The sequence below is a fragment of the Arvicola amphibius genome, chromosome 3 (genome assembly GCF_903992535.2).
Source record: "Arvicola amphibius chromosome 3, mArvAmp1.2, whole genome shotgun sequence".
NCBI classification, from domain to species: Eukaryota; Metazoa; Chordata; class Mammalia; order Rodentia; family Cricetidae; genus Arvicola; species Arvicola amphibius.
The window spans coordinates 23,463,568-23,478,612 of record NC_052049.1 but is presented as its reverse complement, the minus strand read 5'-3'; the positions used below and the strand labels follow the sequence as shown (position 1 = coordinate 23,478,612).

Genomic DNA, 15,045 nt, shown 5'->3' with positions numbered 1-15,045 from the left:
GACCCCCAAGCCATAAAATTACTTTCATTGCTACTTCCTAACTATAATTGTGTACTGCTATGAATTGTAATGTAAATATTTATGCTTTCTGGTGGTCTTAGGTAAACCCTGTGGAAGGGTTGTTCAATCCCAAAAGGGATCAAGACCCACAGTTTGAGAAACGCTGTCCTCATACTACAACACTTCCATTTCCACCTCTTTCAGAAAATGCCTTTCTTTTCTTCGTCTTTCCTTTCTTTTTTTCTTTTCTTCATTGTCTTTCTTGCTTCTGTGCATTTCGGTCTGTCTTTCTTGTGATTGATTTTGTATTGCTTTATCGTCGATCCGTCGCACCTTGACTTCATTTCTTTTCTTTCTTCCCCCTCTCTCTCCTCTCTCTCTCTCTCTCTCTCTCTCTCTCTCTCTCTCTCTCTCTCTCTTCTAGACAGCATTTCTCTTTGTAGCCTTGACTGTCCAGGACCTCACTTTGTAGACCAGGCTGAACTTGAACTCACAGAGATCCGCCTGTTTCTGCCTCCCAACATCTTTCTTTACCCACTGATTAAATCTCACTGTACCACACATCCATCCATACTCAGTGGATATTCAGGCTGATCGCACATCCTTGCTATTGTGAAACAAACAGCAATGAAGGCAGATATGCAAGTGTCTCTGTGGGAGGACAGGTAGACCGCTTCTGAGCATACGGCTGGGTCGTGCGGCAGTTTTAGCTTTACATTTCTGAGATGCCGCTACACTGATTTCTACCAACAGGAGGCAACGATTCCTCCTTCAACATATCACTGCCAGCATTTGCCGCCACCTGTTCTCTTGATTTCTAGAAATTTCTTTTCTTGATTTTCTAGCTGTTCTCACTCAGGTGAGATGGAATTTCAATGAGGCTTTAATTTGCATTTCTCTGATGGCTACAGACATTAGCCACTTTAATACACATTTATTGGGTATCTGTACTTTTTTAGAGAGCTCATTGTGTAGTTTTCTTTCACCCCCCCCCCCCCCGTGTGTCTAGTGTTTGCCTTTCTTTATATATTCTAGGCATATCTACTTCTAAACACGCATTATTTAGAAAGAGTGAAGAGGCTTAGTTATTCAGTTCCTGCTGTACTCGCATGAACTATGTATGGCACTGTCTAATTACCCATTTTCGAATGTATAAACAGAACATTTCTTTAGTACTAAGTTGAACATACAATCATCATTTTTATGTGCTGTATTGAACCAAACAGTTTACATATTTTAATATCTTAATAGTTTTAAGAATTTCAAACATGAGTATGCTGTATTTACTTCATTTCTACCCTTCATTTTCCCCAGCTTCTTCCACACAGCCCCTCTCTCACACACATTCCCTCCTCAAGTTCATGACATCTTCCATATGTACACGGGCTTAGAGTTCACCATGTAGGCTTGACAACATATTAGGGGGTTCACCCCTGAAGAAAATTTGGATTTTCCTCCCTCTTCAGTCACCGACTGCCTGTAGGTCTCCATCTGGGCAGGCACCTTGTGAAGTTTCCCCTTGGTTAGTACATCCACTGGTATGGTCTTGTGCGGGTTTTATTGTTGGGAGCTCAAGGGTGCAGCTTGCATGTTCTGACCAGAGAAAACACCTCACAGCAGTCCTCTTGGTCCTCTGGCTCTTACAATCTTTCTATTTCCTCTCTTGCAAAGCTTGTAATGCTCCCCAAGTCTTAGAGGTTGTTGAATGATACATATTTAAGGATAACAACTACTACTTTTCAGCAAACAATGCCAAAAGTTCAGGAATCTCAAAACTCTATGCTTTTGAATTTTTCAGAATAAGAAAGTGTAGATATAGTTGAAAGATGTCTCTGTTTATTTTACTCAGTATTCAAAACTAACTACCTACCTAAGTAAATTTATTTCTAAGTATGTCCTCTTTTTTATACTCATGTAAATGGGATTATTTTCTTTACTTTTCAGATTTTTCATTAACAGTGCACAGATACAAAAGGTATTCTTGTGTTTCTTTTACCTTTCTAAATTTGTTGAACTTACTAGGTGTGTGTGTGTGTGGAGAGAGAGAGAGAGAGAGAGAGAAAGAGAGAGAGACAGAGAGAGAGAGAGAGAGAGCGCTTTAGGACTTTCAGGTAACACTTCATCATTCTGAAGAGATAATTCAGCCTCCTTTTCTAATTTGAATACTGTTGGTTTCTTTTTCCAGACTACTCACTTTGGCTGGTACTTTCAGCACAATGTTAAAAGGAAGTGTTGAGAATGGACCTTCTTGTCCTGTCCCTACTCTCTAACACTCAGAGGAAAAACTTCCAGTTTCCCCCCACAGACTCTGATACCAGCATGGGCTTTTCATCTGTGGCCTTTCTTAGGTTGTGGAAATTTCCTTCTCTTTCAGTCTGTTGAACATGTGACCAAGTCACATGCACTTCTATTCTGGGACTCTACAAGGAGCCTATAACGCACACCTGGCTTGGAAGAAGGCTAAAGAACTCCTTTTCAAAGCAGAAGATGTGCAATGAAATTACACATAAGCAACCTCATGAAACAGTTGTTGAGCACCTACTATGTGCTAGGTAGTGTTTGACACACTGGGTGCAGAGCAGTGAACAGAGTAGACAACAGTTCCTGCCCTCAGGGAGCTTCCTCTCTAGCTGGCAGAGCCTTTGCTCCACAGTCCCGCTTTACAGCAGATTAGAACTCACTTGCACTCGAGGCCTTTTTCGTCTGTTTCCAAGAGCTCGTTATTCTAGAGAGCACATGCTTTTAGAAGAGGAGGACAGGAAGCAATTTTATTATGAACAAGATTGTTGTGGGATATGGGCAAAGATGTGTTATATTTGTTTATGCTGCATCCGTTTAACTATGTAAAGATGTGTTGCATTTGTTTCACCTTGCCTGCCTAAGGCACCTGATTGGTCTAATAAAAAGCTGAATGGCCAATAGCTAGGCAGCATAAGGCCTCACCCTCTCTGAGGAGTGGATGGGGTGTGTGGTGTGGAGAAGGTGGGAGTAGCAGCAGGACTGGAAGGAGAGGGAACTGGGATTGGTGTGTAAAATAAGACTGTTATGAAAATTAAAAAGAAAAAGCTATTAAAGGCTGAAAAACTCATCTTTAAAAGTAAAATTATAAACCTGAGATTATTCTATGGCACTGAGGTTCAAAATTAACCTTCTGAGCCATTAGAAAATGTCACAGTCACTAACTATGTTTCTTTCATTTTTACAAATACTAGTTAATAAAAACATCATTAGTTGTAAAAATACTTATATGTGGCATAAAGGAAGCTTTTTTAATGAAAAGAAATAAATTCTTAATCCTATCCTTATAAATTCATTTTTAAACTAGTTATATGGCAGAGGAGATCATGTCAAATCTCTCCAAGTGTCCCAAGTGTACTTTTTTGAGGAAGTATAAGATTGATTTGGTCAACTCAGAGTGATATAGAATTTCATAACACAAAAAGTTCTTCACTGTATTCAAATACATAGAGCTTAGGTTATAACTTCCTAAGCAAATGACTTAGACTAATGAGGTCATTAAATAAAAATGTCAGTATCTGTGCTGGTTATTTTTAATGTTAACTGGACACAAGTTAGAGAGGAGGGAATTTCAACTGAGAAAAATACATGTGTACATCAGCTGTGGGTTATTTTATTAGGGATTGATGGGGGAAGGCCCAGTCCATTGTGGGTGGTACCACCCCTGGTCCAGTGGTCTTGGGTGTAAGAAAGGCTGAACAAGCCATGGGGAACAAACCAGTAAGCAGTACTCCTCCATGGCCTCTGCATCAGCTCCAAGTCTGTCCTACATAGGTTTCTGCCCTAACTTCCCTCAGTGATGGCCTGGGATCCGAACTGTGAGCTGAAATAAGTCCTTTCCTTCCCAATGTTGTATATGGACTCGGTGTTCCATCTCAGCTCTAGAACTCATAACTGAGACAGCACCTCACTTTATAGGAGTTAAATGCGAAGATGAGGTTGCATCTAGTAAGCGATGAAGGTCAGACTGAAAGGGAAACACAACCATGAAAAAAAAAAAAGAAAGAAACCAGCAGTTAGATCCAAAGGTAGTGGCTAGGTAGAGCTTGAAATGTACTGGATTTGAAGGACTTCATGTATGACAACAAAAGCAAACCATTTTATCAATATCATAAGCCGCAGCAGTCCTGTGTGTGACACCAGTTTTATCTGACACTTGTGTGAACTCTAGTTTCTGAACTGTGAGACCAAAAAAAAAAAAAAGGGCATTTATCTATATCTAAGAAACAAAACAGAAGTCATGTTTATGACTTGGTAACCTTACATGGTTTTCGCCATTTTGGAGGAGCCATGTACAAAAGTCTTCAATGGTGGTGAGACTCTCATAGTTGTCAGAGCCCAGTATCTGATATGCACTAATACTCCTTATGAAATATATCTCAACGGCATCTGAATAAAAAAACAGAGAGCATTATTAAAGCAAATTCCAAGCCTAAGTAAATGTCTGTTATCAGCTTGGGTCCCTTTGGCATCATCATGCTTAAAGTCTGTGCCTGCTCCTACCTCAGGTTTCACAAAACCCTTCAAAAAGATCAAGACAGGATCAGAGTCAGACGATAGGCTCATGATGAAATACACATATGGATTCCAAGAGGGGGGAAGGGCGGTGGTGGCGCACGCCTTTAATCCCAGCACTCGGGAGGCAGAGGCAGGCGGATCTCTGTGAGTTCGAGACCAGCCTGGTCTACAAGAGCTAGTTCCAGGACAGGCACCAGAGAAACCCTGTCTCGAAAAACCAAGAAAAAAAAAAAAAACCACTTATGAGTGAGTACATGTGATAATTGTCTAACACTGAATTTTTTTATGGTTTTATTCTGCACTGGTTGAGATGATCATGTGATTTCTGTGTTCTATTTATACTGTATTTTATTTACCATATAGCAGTTACATATCTTGATTAAACCTTTTTTCTCTGGACTCAAACTGACCTAATCTTAATGTATCCTTGAAGTAGATTTACAATAATTCTACTGAAAATTTTTGTGTCTGTATTCATCATGGAAATTGTAGTTTTCCTTTTGGTTGTTGTAAACTTATTTAGATTTGGGATCAGGATAATACTGGCTTCATTCATGAACTTGGCAGTGTTCAAATGTTTCCATTTTCTGTAACAGTTGAGAAGCTTTGGTGTTCGTTACCAGCAGTGAATCCATCCAGTCCTGTCCTGGGCTTTTCTTTGTTGGACACTTTGGAAACTTTTTATTATTCTTCAATTTTTTATTATAAACTTCCTAAGTAGTTTATATGTCCTCTTAACTTAATTTTGATAAGACATATGTACCTAGGAATTTGTTCATTTCTTCTGGATTTTCTAGGGTTTTTGATGTGTTTTTGTTATTTTCTAATGTAGGTTTTCAAAGTATTTCCTAGGAATTGTCCAAATTTCATTGAACTCTGTACTAACTTTTCCCTTCTCATCTTCAGTGCTATTAATCTGGCCCTCCTCTTTCTTTTGCTTAGTTGGATTAGGGTTTTTTTTAAATCTTGTTTGGTTTTCATAGAACTAATCCTCTGATTGATTCTTCATATTGTTCTTTTTATGTCAATTTTATTAATTTCTGCTCTAATATGTATTATTTCTTACCATCTACAGATTTTAGTTCGGATTGTTCTGGTTCTTATAAGACTTTGAAGGACAGCATTATATTATTTGAAAGTACTCAGAGTTTGTCTTTAATTAATTGATATTAACTAGAGACAGGGTCTCTCTACATAGTCCTGGATGTCCAAAAACTTACTATGTAGACCAGGCTGGCCTCAAAGTCAGTAAGATCCATCTGCCTCTGCTTCCTCCAGTGCTGACATGTGCTACCTCACCCAGTTTCAGGTTTTAGATGTAAGGACCCTTGAGTACAAATGTTTCTCCTGCACCTGCCTTTGGTGCATTGCAAAGATTCTGGTCATTTGTACTTTCACTTTTCATTCGATTCCTGAAATTCGTTTTAATTCTTTCCCGATATACTCAATGTTCATCCTCCATGTATTTCTGCTTTTCTTGCTTTTTTTTTTCTTCCTAGTTTGGGTGAGATATGATCAGATAGATCCAAGAAAGTATGGTGGGGCTTGACTTGTGTCCTAGGATGTGGTTTGTTTTTATAGGAGGTTAAATTGCTTGCTGCAAAGAATGTCTATTAGTATATTTGTGGGTATCTGTTAAGGCCATTTGCTCTGTGGTGTAGTTTAACTGGTTATTTAAGACTCATTCTTTTTTATGAAAACATTTCACTGTGTGTGCATTTTATCCATTCCTGTCAATGGACACCTAGGCTGTTTCATAATTGTAACTGTTATGAATAGTGCTAAAATAAACGCCGATGTGCAAGTATCTGTTTACACTCCCACTGACCCTGTGTAAGAGTTTGCTTTGCTTCACATTCTCTGATTTGTTGATATTTTTTTCTGTTTTGTTTTTTTTGAGACAAGGTTTCTCTGTAGCTTTGAAGCCTGTCCTGGAACTAGCTCTTGTAGACCAGGGTGGCCTCAACTCACAGAGACCCACCTGCTTCTGCCTCCCGAGTGCTGGGATTAAAGGCGTGCACCACCCCTGCCTTGCTGGTCCACATTCTCACCATCATTTTTTCTTGTTTGTTTGCTTGACAGACATGGTTTTAGATATTTTTGTAATGAAAATTTCTAACTTCTTTCATTGTATATCTCTATACAATCTTTATATATATATATATACAATGTATATATACAAGTGTATATGTTTATGTGTGCTTAGAAAGTCTTTTCTCTAAGTTTAATTTTAGTTCTATTTTAGATATTTATTATATTATATATTATATTTATTTATTATATATATCATTATATATAATGAGATTTATTATAAAGTCTTATCCACAAATTTTTTATTTTCAGTTTTGATGGATAAAGGTTTAATCTAGCTGGAGTTTAATTTAGCTAATTAAACTTGTAGATACACATTTGCAAACTTGACTGCTTTAACGGGGAAAAGGGGTGGGGGGGTTGGCTAGGCACTCCCGCTTTCCTGTGAATCTGCCTGGGGTGATGGAATCTCAACTTAGCCTATGTGTGCTCTTCTCTGACTGTTTCTGATGATGACTATGACTTCAGGTTTATCGGCCCTTGTTGTCCACTTTCGTAACGGTTGCTGCCTTTTAAGCCACAGCTATCCAAGTCAGCAAGTGTCCCTCCGCGGCGTGGTCAAACGAGCCGCGGACTGAGGAAATTCCGTTCCCTACTAAGAGAACTTATCTAAATCTCTTTCCCACTAATGAACGCAAGATTCAAAGGTTGAGGCAGAATCCTGCTTCCCAGAGAGGCTGAATACCAAGCTGCTCACATAGCTCACCTCCTCGCGTCTCCCAAGAAGTCCTCACCGTGCTGTTCCTCGTCCCTCCTTATAAACCTTTCTCCACCTGGCTCCTCCCTACTACTTCCTGTCAGCTAGCTGCTTATGCAACCTCTGGACCACAGGTGAATTTTATTTAATCAAACACATCTTTGCATCATTAAACAAATGTTTCAGAGCACAAACAAAAGTAACACACTTTAAAAAAATATTCCACAACCGGCAAACTGGAAGGCTACTGCGCCTACCTCCATACCACCAGGCCACAAGGTTATTTGCATCTCGTCTCCTACGAACTGCTGGCTCATTTCATTATCTCATTTATTGACGGCTTTTCGGGGTTGTTTTTGTTTGTTTGTTTGTTTTAGCTCTTTTTATATTCTAGATATTACTTAGATGTAGAGCTAGCAGAAATCTCTTCCTGGGCTGTAGGCTGCCTCCTCAATATTTTCCTCTGCTGTGCAATGGTTGAATTTTGTGAAATCTCATTTGTCAGTTGCTGGTGTTGTTTCCTGAGTGACTTCAGTCATGCTCAGAAGGTGCTTACTGCACCAACAATGAAGTGTGGCCGCTGCTTATGTCTCTATCACTTGGGGAATTTCAAGCCTCGTCCTGTGTTTGGTGATCACATTTGAAGCTGATTTTCTTACAGGATAAGAGATTAGATCGAGTCCCAAGCTTTTACATGTATGTGGTAATCCAGTTTTGCTGGCACCTTAGTTTGAAGAGCCCGTTTCTTTCCCCAGTGTACATGTTTGACATCTTTTCTTTAATATTAAAAATATGTAGGGGACTGGCAAGATGACTCAGTGGTAAAGGAACTTGTTTCTGAGCCTGAGGTTGGATCCAGCCCCCAGATCTCCATGGTGAAAGAAAAGAACTGACTCCCTCAAATTGTCCTTTGATTTTCACATATGCACCATGGCGTTCACACGTGTAATCATACATGCCAGCATGCCTATTTAATTATAAACACATAGGCACACACACAGAATAAATAAATATTAATTTTTAATTAAATATCGAGAAAAATATTTTCTTGGAATTTTTATCATATAAAAAGCTAAATATTCCTCACCTTTACAAATATATCAAATTTCTTATAACTGTAAAGTATGAAAATTTGTCATTCATGGAATGCACACACCATGGGTATATATAAATTTTAAAAAGAAAAAATTATCCAATGAAAATTCAGACTTAGGAAATCTTTAATAAACATTCAATGTTGAGAAAACAAAATAAAAAACCTTTAAACTACAAAACAATACTCGGTAACATAGGAAAACAAGAGGAGAAAATAGCATGCAGATTTTCTCTCCAGTTCTCTCCCTCTCCCCCTTTCTCTGGTTGGAAAATAGTTTGCATCATTATGGATTAAATTTTACAAGCAGAAGGAACAGACATTTTACATTCTGCACAAACCTCAAATTCCTCTGACAGGGCAGACCCCACCCCATCATCTATGGAGCCGAGACAGAGCCAAGTTCCTTCACGGTAGACGCGGGCATCCTTTAGGCTGCCCAAGCCAGCACTGTCCTCCCCCACCAGTTCATCCATCTCCCCGCCACCCAGTGTCGCACCAACAACCTTGCAGGACAGAGGGGTCTTGCTGGAGGATCCACTAGACACTCAGCTTCCCTCTAGAAATCCTAGAACATTCTCTTTGAGTACATGTCACGCCATTTCTCCCTGCCACATCATTTCCTCTCAGAAGCCAGAAGAACGGCGTTAAGGCTGAGCGCAAGGAGAGAAGCATTGCTGCTTCCCCTTCTCCCGAGTCTCGCGGTAAGCCATACTTACGGTGTGCGTGAGATCTCTAAGTGTGGCAGACATTCTAAGGGAGTACAGGACATAGAAAATAGTTGGTTTTGGTGCTCAATGAATTTGGGAGGATATTATCAGGTGTTATTATGGAATTGATATTTTTACAAAATTGTGACAGCTTTATCTTCCCATTACGTGAATAGCTACCTATAATCTCTTATTTATATATGGATCATTCATTAGTTTGCGTCACTACTGGGGAGTGACTGTAGACGCAAGGTCGCCTCTTCTGCCTACCTCTGTGCTGGGACTCTCCGGACATGGCATAAGCTTTAGCCAGTAAAGCACTCGCCTCGGCAGTTTGGGGGCTGACTTCAGAAAATGAAGAAACACAGATAGAATAGGCCTGGAAAAAAGAAAACCATGACAAGATCAGTACTGCTCCTTTAACTATAAGCTCCTGGGTCAGATCTTCTGAGTTCAAATCTCTGCTGGGACTCGTTAGCCATATAACTTCAGTTGAATAATGATACCTACTTTAAAAGTCTTTGTGGGCTAACTGAAATACATACTCAAGTGCACACAATAAAAGCAATCTATAATTTTTAACTCTTAGTTTTTGGTGTTGCTATAAGCATTGAATATCTATTACTTTGATCAGACTTTTGCCTGTTTATTGGTATGTATGTATGTATGTATGTATGTATGTATTTTGAGAGAGGGTTTCTCTGTATAGCCCTGGCTGTCCTGGAACTCCCTCTGTAGGCCAGGCTGGCCTTGAACTCAGAGATCCACTTGCCTCTGCCTCCAGAATGCTGGGATTAAAGATGTGTACCACCACTGCCTGGCTTGACCACAGTTTTAAGAGAGCCTTGAATTCAGAACTCATGTCTTTACCTGCAGGCAGTGACTCTGGCACCAAAGGAGATCCTCCCATGCTTCTCCCCGTTGTCTGGTGTCTATAATCTTGGGCTGTCTAACTGTTCTCCACGCCTTTTCTTAACTCTCTGGGTTTCAACGTAAGACTGTGGGGCTGTGCTACTATTTTTCCCATGTACCAAGTCCAACATGTCTATACATCTGTGGCGAAAGCAGATTTCTGACAGCATTGCCACATTTTATTTAAAAGAGAGAAAGGTGAATTTAACAGTGCAAGCAGATTTTAAATGGAAGTGCCTTGAATGGTTTTCATATCACAGGTTCAATATTTGTTCCTTTGTTTTGGTTTGCCCCAAATATTTGTCAGTTACCTCCAAGTAAGATATACTTTTATTTGTTTAACCTTAAATTTGGAAATAAAATCAGCTGCAATGAACTTAAAGGGCATCTGACATAACAAAATACCATGAGTTTTACATAAGAGGCCTGTTTTAGGATTACTTTTTCTGTGAACAGACACCATGAGGACAGCAGCTTTTATGATGGAAAACATTAACTGGGGCTGGCTTACAACTCAGAGGTTTTGTCCGTTACTGTCACGGCAGGAAACATGGTGGCATGCAGACAGACAGGTGCTGGAGAAGGAGCTGAGAGTTCTACGTCTGGATTCAGAGGCAACAGGAAGTGAACTATCTATCACACTCTGTGTGGCTTGAGCATATATGAGACCTCACAGCCCACCTCCTCAGTGATACACTTCCTCCAACAAGGCCACACCTCCTAATAGTTCTGCTCTCTATGGGCCAAGCATTAAAAATTATTATTCATTATTGTTACTATTATTATTTGTTTGTGTGTGCAAATATACATGTAGATACCCATGTGGAGGTCAGAGGGCTACTCTGTGGAACCTACTGTTTCCTTCCACTTTCACATGGATTCCAGGGACAAAACTTTGGTCACCAGCCTTCCCTTTTTTGTCTTCTTCAAGTCAAGTTCAGCTGCCCCTATGTTGGACTTAGGTTTGGTTTCCTCTTAGCACTGACAGAGATGAGAGGCCTAGGAGAGGATGTGTTATTTCCCAATTAGGTGACAGAACACATATGTTCATTAGAGTCAGGGACCTCTGGTCAGGTTTTTTAGGTTTGAGGCGGATGTTTGGGAGAAAGTCAAGGTTAACATGTGTGGTAGTTTGAATGTAATTGGCCCCCATAATCTCATTGGTTGTGATACTTAGGAAGTATAGCTTTGTTAGAGTGGGTACAGCCTTGTTGGAGGAACTGTATCACTATGGGGGTGGGCTTTAAGGCCTCCTATGCTCAGAATATCTCCCAGAGTCTCAGTCAACTTCCTGTTACCTACAAGATGTAGGACTCTCAGCTATTCCTCCAGCACCACGTCTTCTTGCATGCTGCCATGCTTCCTGCCTGATGATAATGGACTGACCCTCTGAAACTTAAGTGAGTCCCCTCAACTAAACGTTTTCCTTATAAAAATTGCTGTGGTCATGGTGTTTCTTCACAGCAATAAAACCCTAACTAAGACAACATGGAAGCAATTCTGCCCCTTAAGATGTTAGGGTTAAAGTAAAGAACCAATCTTATCTCCTTGTTATGAGAAGCAACTGGGCCTGGACTCAAACAAGGCCACCTTGCCAAAGAACCAACCTGCTGCAAATACTGGATGGCCTGCTCATGGTTCTTCCTCAGCTGCTCAATCTGAGCGACTTCTTCATACAGACTAATCAGATCTGATGTGCCATGACCCTTGGCAATGATAACATTGCCAATGGCCTTTTCAAAGTATGCCAGAGCTAGGTTCATCCTGTGCATGGCCAAGGAGGCTCTACAAGAAAAGGAAAGAAGGTGGAAAGTCACACGGAGGTCACTTCCTTTTCAGACACATAAGGAATTAATTCCAAGAAGAATTTGTCTTCATCGACAAATCATCTGGACGATTGGCTCAAAATCCAGCATTGCTTTAAATAAACTCCCATTATCCTGAATTTTGCCCACAAGGTCACACAAACTACCAGCATTTGCCTAACCCATGAATATATTTGATTTTCATACAATTCCTATAAAAATGGAAAAATGTCACCCAGAAATTTATAAAATGGGATAATTTATTCATAAACACTGGCTGTGGATCTTGTGATACCAGTGAAGGTGGGGTAAACACCAGCCCTCATGACTCAGCAAAAAGCTTGTGATTGCCAATGTACATTGGACATACACTTACAATGAAGCAACTGGAGGGGTCATGTAAATTTGAGAACAGCCTAAGCGACAGAGCTGAGTTTGACTCAATAAAAAGGAACTCAGGGCTGCCTATTTGTGACTTGCACCTGAAGAGAGCCAAGTCCTGCCAGCTAGCTGTTCCGGCAGACCAATCTTGTCACAAAGATGAGGATGAAGGATAAAGGTCACTGGTAGGTTATCTAATTAATCTTTCCGACAAATACTCTCTTATATCAACCAGACAAGTGCTTCTCTTGACCAAAAGTATTTCTGTTGTTCTTCAGATATTAAGAATGGCTCCCAGCAAGAGCTTTGAGGAAAATATTAGCAAGTTGTTTGACCTTGACAATCTAGCCTTAGTATCTCTACCCTTCAATGGAGAAAGGCATTACTAGAACCAAATATAGCAGCACAGTGCAGAAAATAAGCTACAAATTCAGATGTTTCCATGACAAGCCAAGTTCTTAAACTCATTCTGTCACCTTCAGTTAATCTTTTTCTGCCTTGTTTTCTTATCTGTCAAATAAAACCATTAAGAATACCTACCCTCATAGGTTACAGCCAGGCCTGAATGAAATAAAATTCCAAAGCACTCAGAACAGGGTGTGCTATGTGTTATACCTAGTAAGCATTCTAACAGTACACACACAAAACAGACTCAAAGACTGTGGTGTGGATGAGCACAATAAACACCAGAATTGATTGAGAAAAGGAAACACGGGTTTGTTACACATAAGGCAGAGCACTGTACTGCGCTTGGGGACCGCAGGGGACATTCACCAGACTCTAACCAGGGCCCTATGGACTTGAGTTAATAGTCCGATTTTGTTCTGAACATTCCAACATGCCCCCACCATGTCCTGCTTGACTTCTAGAGTCATGGCTGCTTTGAGGAGGCAGATGTGATGCACGTGTTTCATTTACTTACCATTCAACCATCTGCCCTCCCGTACCCAGTGCTTATAGCTTTTAAATGTGAAGGTATTTGAAAAATCTGGGGAGCAGTAAACTTCCATCATTTCTTTTTCCTGATAACCTTATGGGCCCACTCTCCTTTCTAAATACTCGATTCTCAGAGGCTCCTTAACTCAACCCAGAAGTTTCTAGTCTTGCTCTGGTTGGAACACACCCCATGGGCTTTGTCTCTACACAGGACGGCGCTTTCCTTAAGCACGCATGTCCGTTCACAGCTCTGGTAGTCGTCTTAAGTGTTCTTTCCTTATCTGCTAAGATACCACACTTGATGGCAAAAGTAAGAGGCAACTTAGAAAAACAAATCAATCCCGAAGTAAACGCAAGAGAGTTATGGAACTGCAGGGCAAAGGGAGGCAAGCTCAGCTCACAGGTCCGCTATGTCCTAGTGAAGTCACCTTCAAGCCGCAGTGCCCAGTGCTCCTAATGCTACCAACTCCAACTCAGTTCCTCATGGCTTGGGGCCCCCAATCAAAAGATTATGTTTCTGTTATTTCATAAGTGTAATTTTGCTACTGTTAGGAATCATAATGTAAGTATCTGACAATGCAGGATGTGTTTTGCAACCCCAAGGGGTCAAAACCCACAGGTGAGAACCACTGCCTGCTACCAATTGCTCAGCCTCAGCTCGGTCTCCGGGCTCTCTGAGGAAACCACAGTCTTACTGACCACCTCAATGGCGGCTGTGAGGATTAAACATGGCAGTGTCCCATAAACTCACAGAACTCACAGTTGATACATATGACCTCTTCTATTATCCGTTGAGCTCTGGGCTATGTGCTCTGAACATTTCCTTCCTTTTATCAGGTCAGAGACCAAGGGAGGGGGGAAAGCCAGACCTCACTGACAAAAAGCTTCTGCCTCTTTATGACCAGATCTTACCTGCCCAAAGCAATGGTTAGGTCTTTCTCCGAGACTTGGCTTCCACCAATGCCTCCGTTGTTTAACTCTTTCAGTTCCTTCATGTTTCTGTCCGCTTTCTGCAGGTGGATATAGGCCTGTTTGCCAGTGGGGCAGTCAAGGGAAATGCCAAGCACACTAATGGTCACTATACAGGGATGGCAGTCTATCAGTCACCAAAGGGGCCCCTGGGAAAGCAAAGCAGCATTTGAAAATAGGTATTTATTTAACTGTGTTCTCTATTCTCCATGTGGATGTCATCAAGAAGGGAGAGTTCTCTGGAAAAGAACACGGCCTTGGGTTTCCTGTGGCGGCTGCCTGAATCCAGGTCTGGAATGGCGAGCGTCTGCGAGAACTGACAGAAACTATAATTTATACTAATTTCCTTTAGAGACACCGACTGCCTGACAACAGTTACTCATTTTCACCAAACTGTTTCATAGCAATGGGAAATGAAAGGAACTAATTATGCTGAAAGGGACTTTTTGGTTCAGTTCAAAAATCCAAGAAAAGCAGGTTTGGGGCCAGGGGCAAATAGCAGGGAGGAAAATCCCCTTGATTCCCAAACATCCTTCCATTTCCCGAATTTTAGTCTCTGCCCACTAAGGCTGCAACAGCAGAAAACCACATATCAGCTCTACAAGCTGACTGACCCAGCATAGAGGAGGGGGTAGGTGGGGAGAGATGGGGCCTTCTGAGCTCAGAATGTCCAAAATCACTCAGAAACTCTACTTTGTCATCTTCTGAGGGGGGAGAATATACACAAAGATCAAAGCCACATGTGTTTTGAGGACAGACATTTGATATCACTTTGCTCTCCGGTGTACAGAAAAGTCTGCGTATCAAGAGCTTGCGTACTAGCATGATCCTACTGGGAGACGGGGGATGCCTGATAAAGTGTAATCCAGCCAGGGCAGATGCCCTTGAAGGACATGGTGGGTTTCCAGCACCTTC

The 15,045-nt window shown here is 40.9% G+C and overlaps 1 protein-coding gene across 1 annotated transcript in view; it reads right to left on the bottom strand.

Annotated features, from left to right (window-relative positions):
* Ttc23l (tetratricopeptide repeat domain 23 like) overlaps positions 1-15,045 on the bottom strand; it is a 52,431-nt gene that overhangs the window by 15,827 nt on the left and 21,559 nt on the right. Inside the window, exons 5-8 of the mRNA XM_038323994.1 lie at positions 14,074-14,199; positions 11,647-11,824; positions 9,398-9,506; positions 4,283-4,407 (exon numbers count right to left, since the gene is read on the bottom strand). Of these exons, the coding sequence (XP_038179922.1) occupies positions 4,283-4,407; positions 9,398-9,506; positions 11,647-11,824; positions 14,074-14,199 (538 nt within the window). The remainder of the gene's footprint in view (positions 1-4,282; positions 4,408-9,397; positions 9,507-11,646; positions 11,825-14,073; positions 14,200-15,045) is intronic.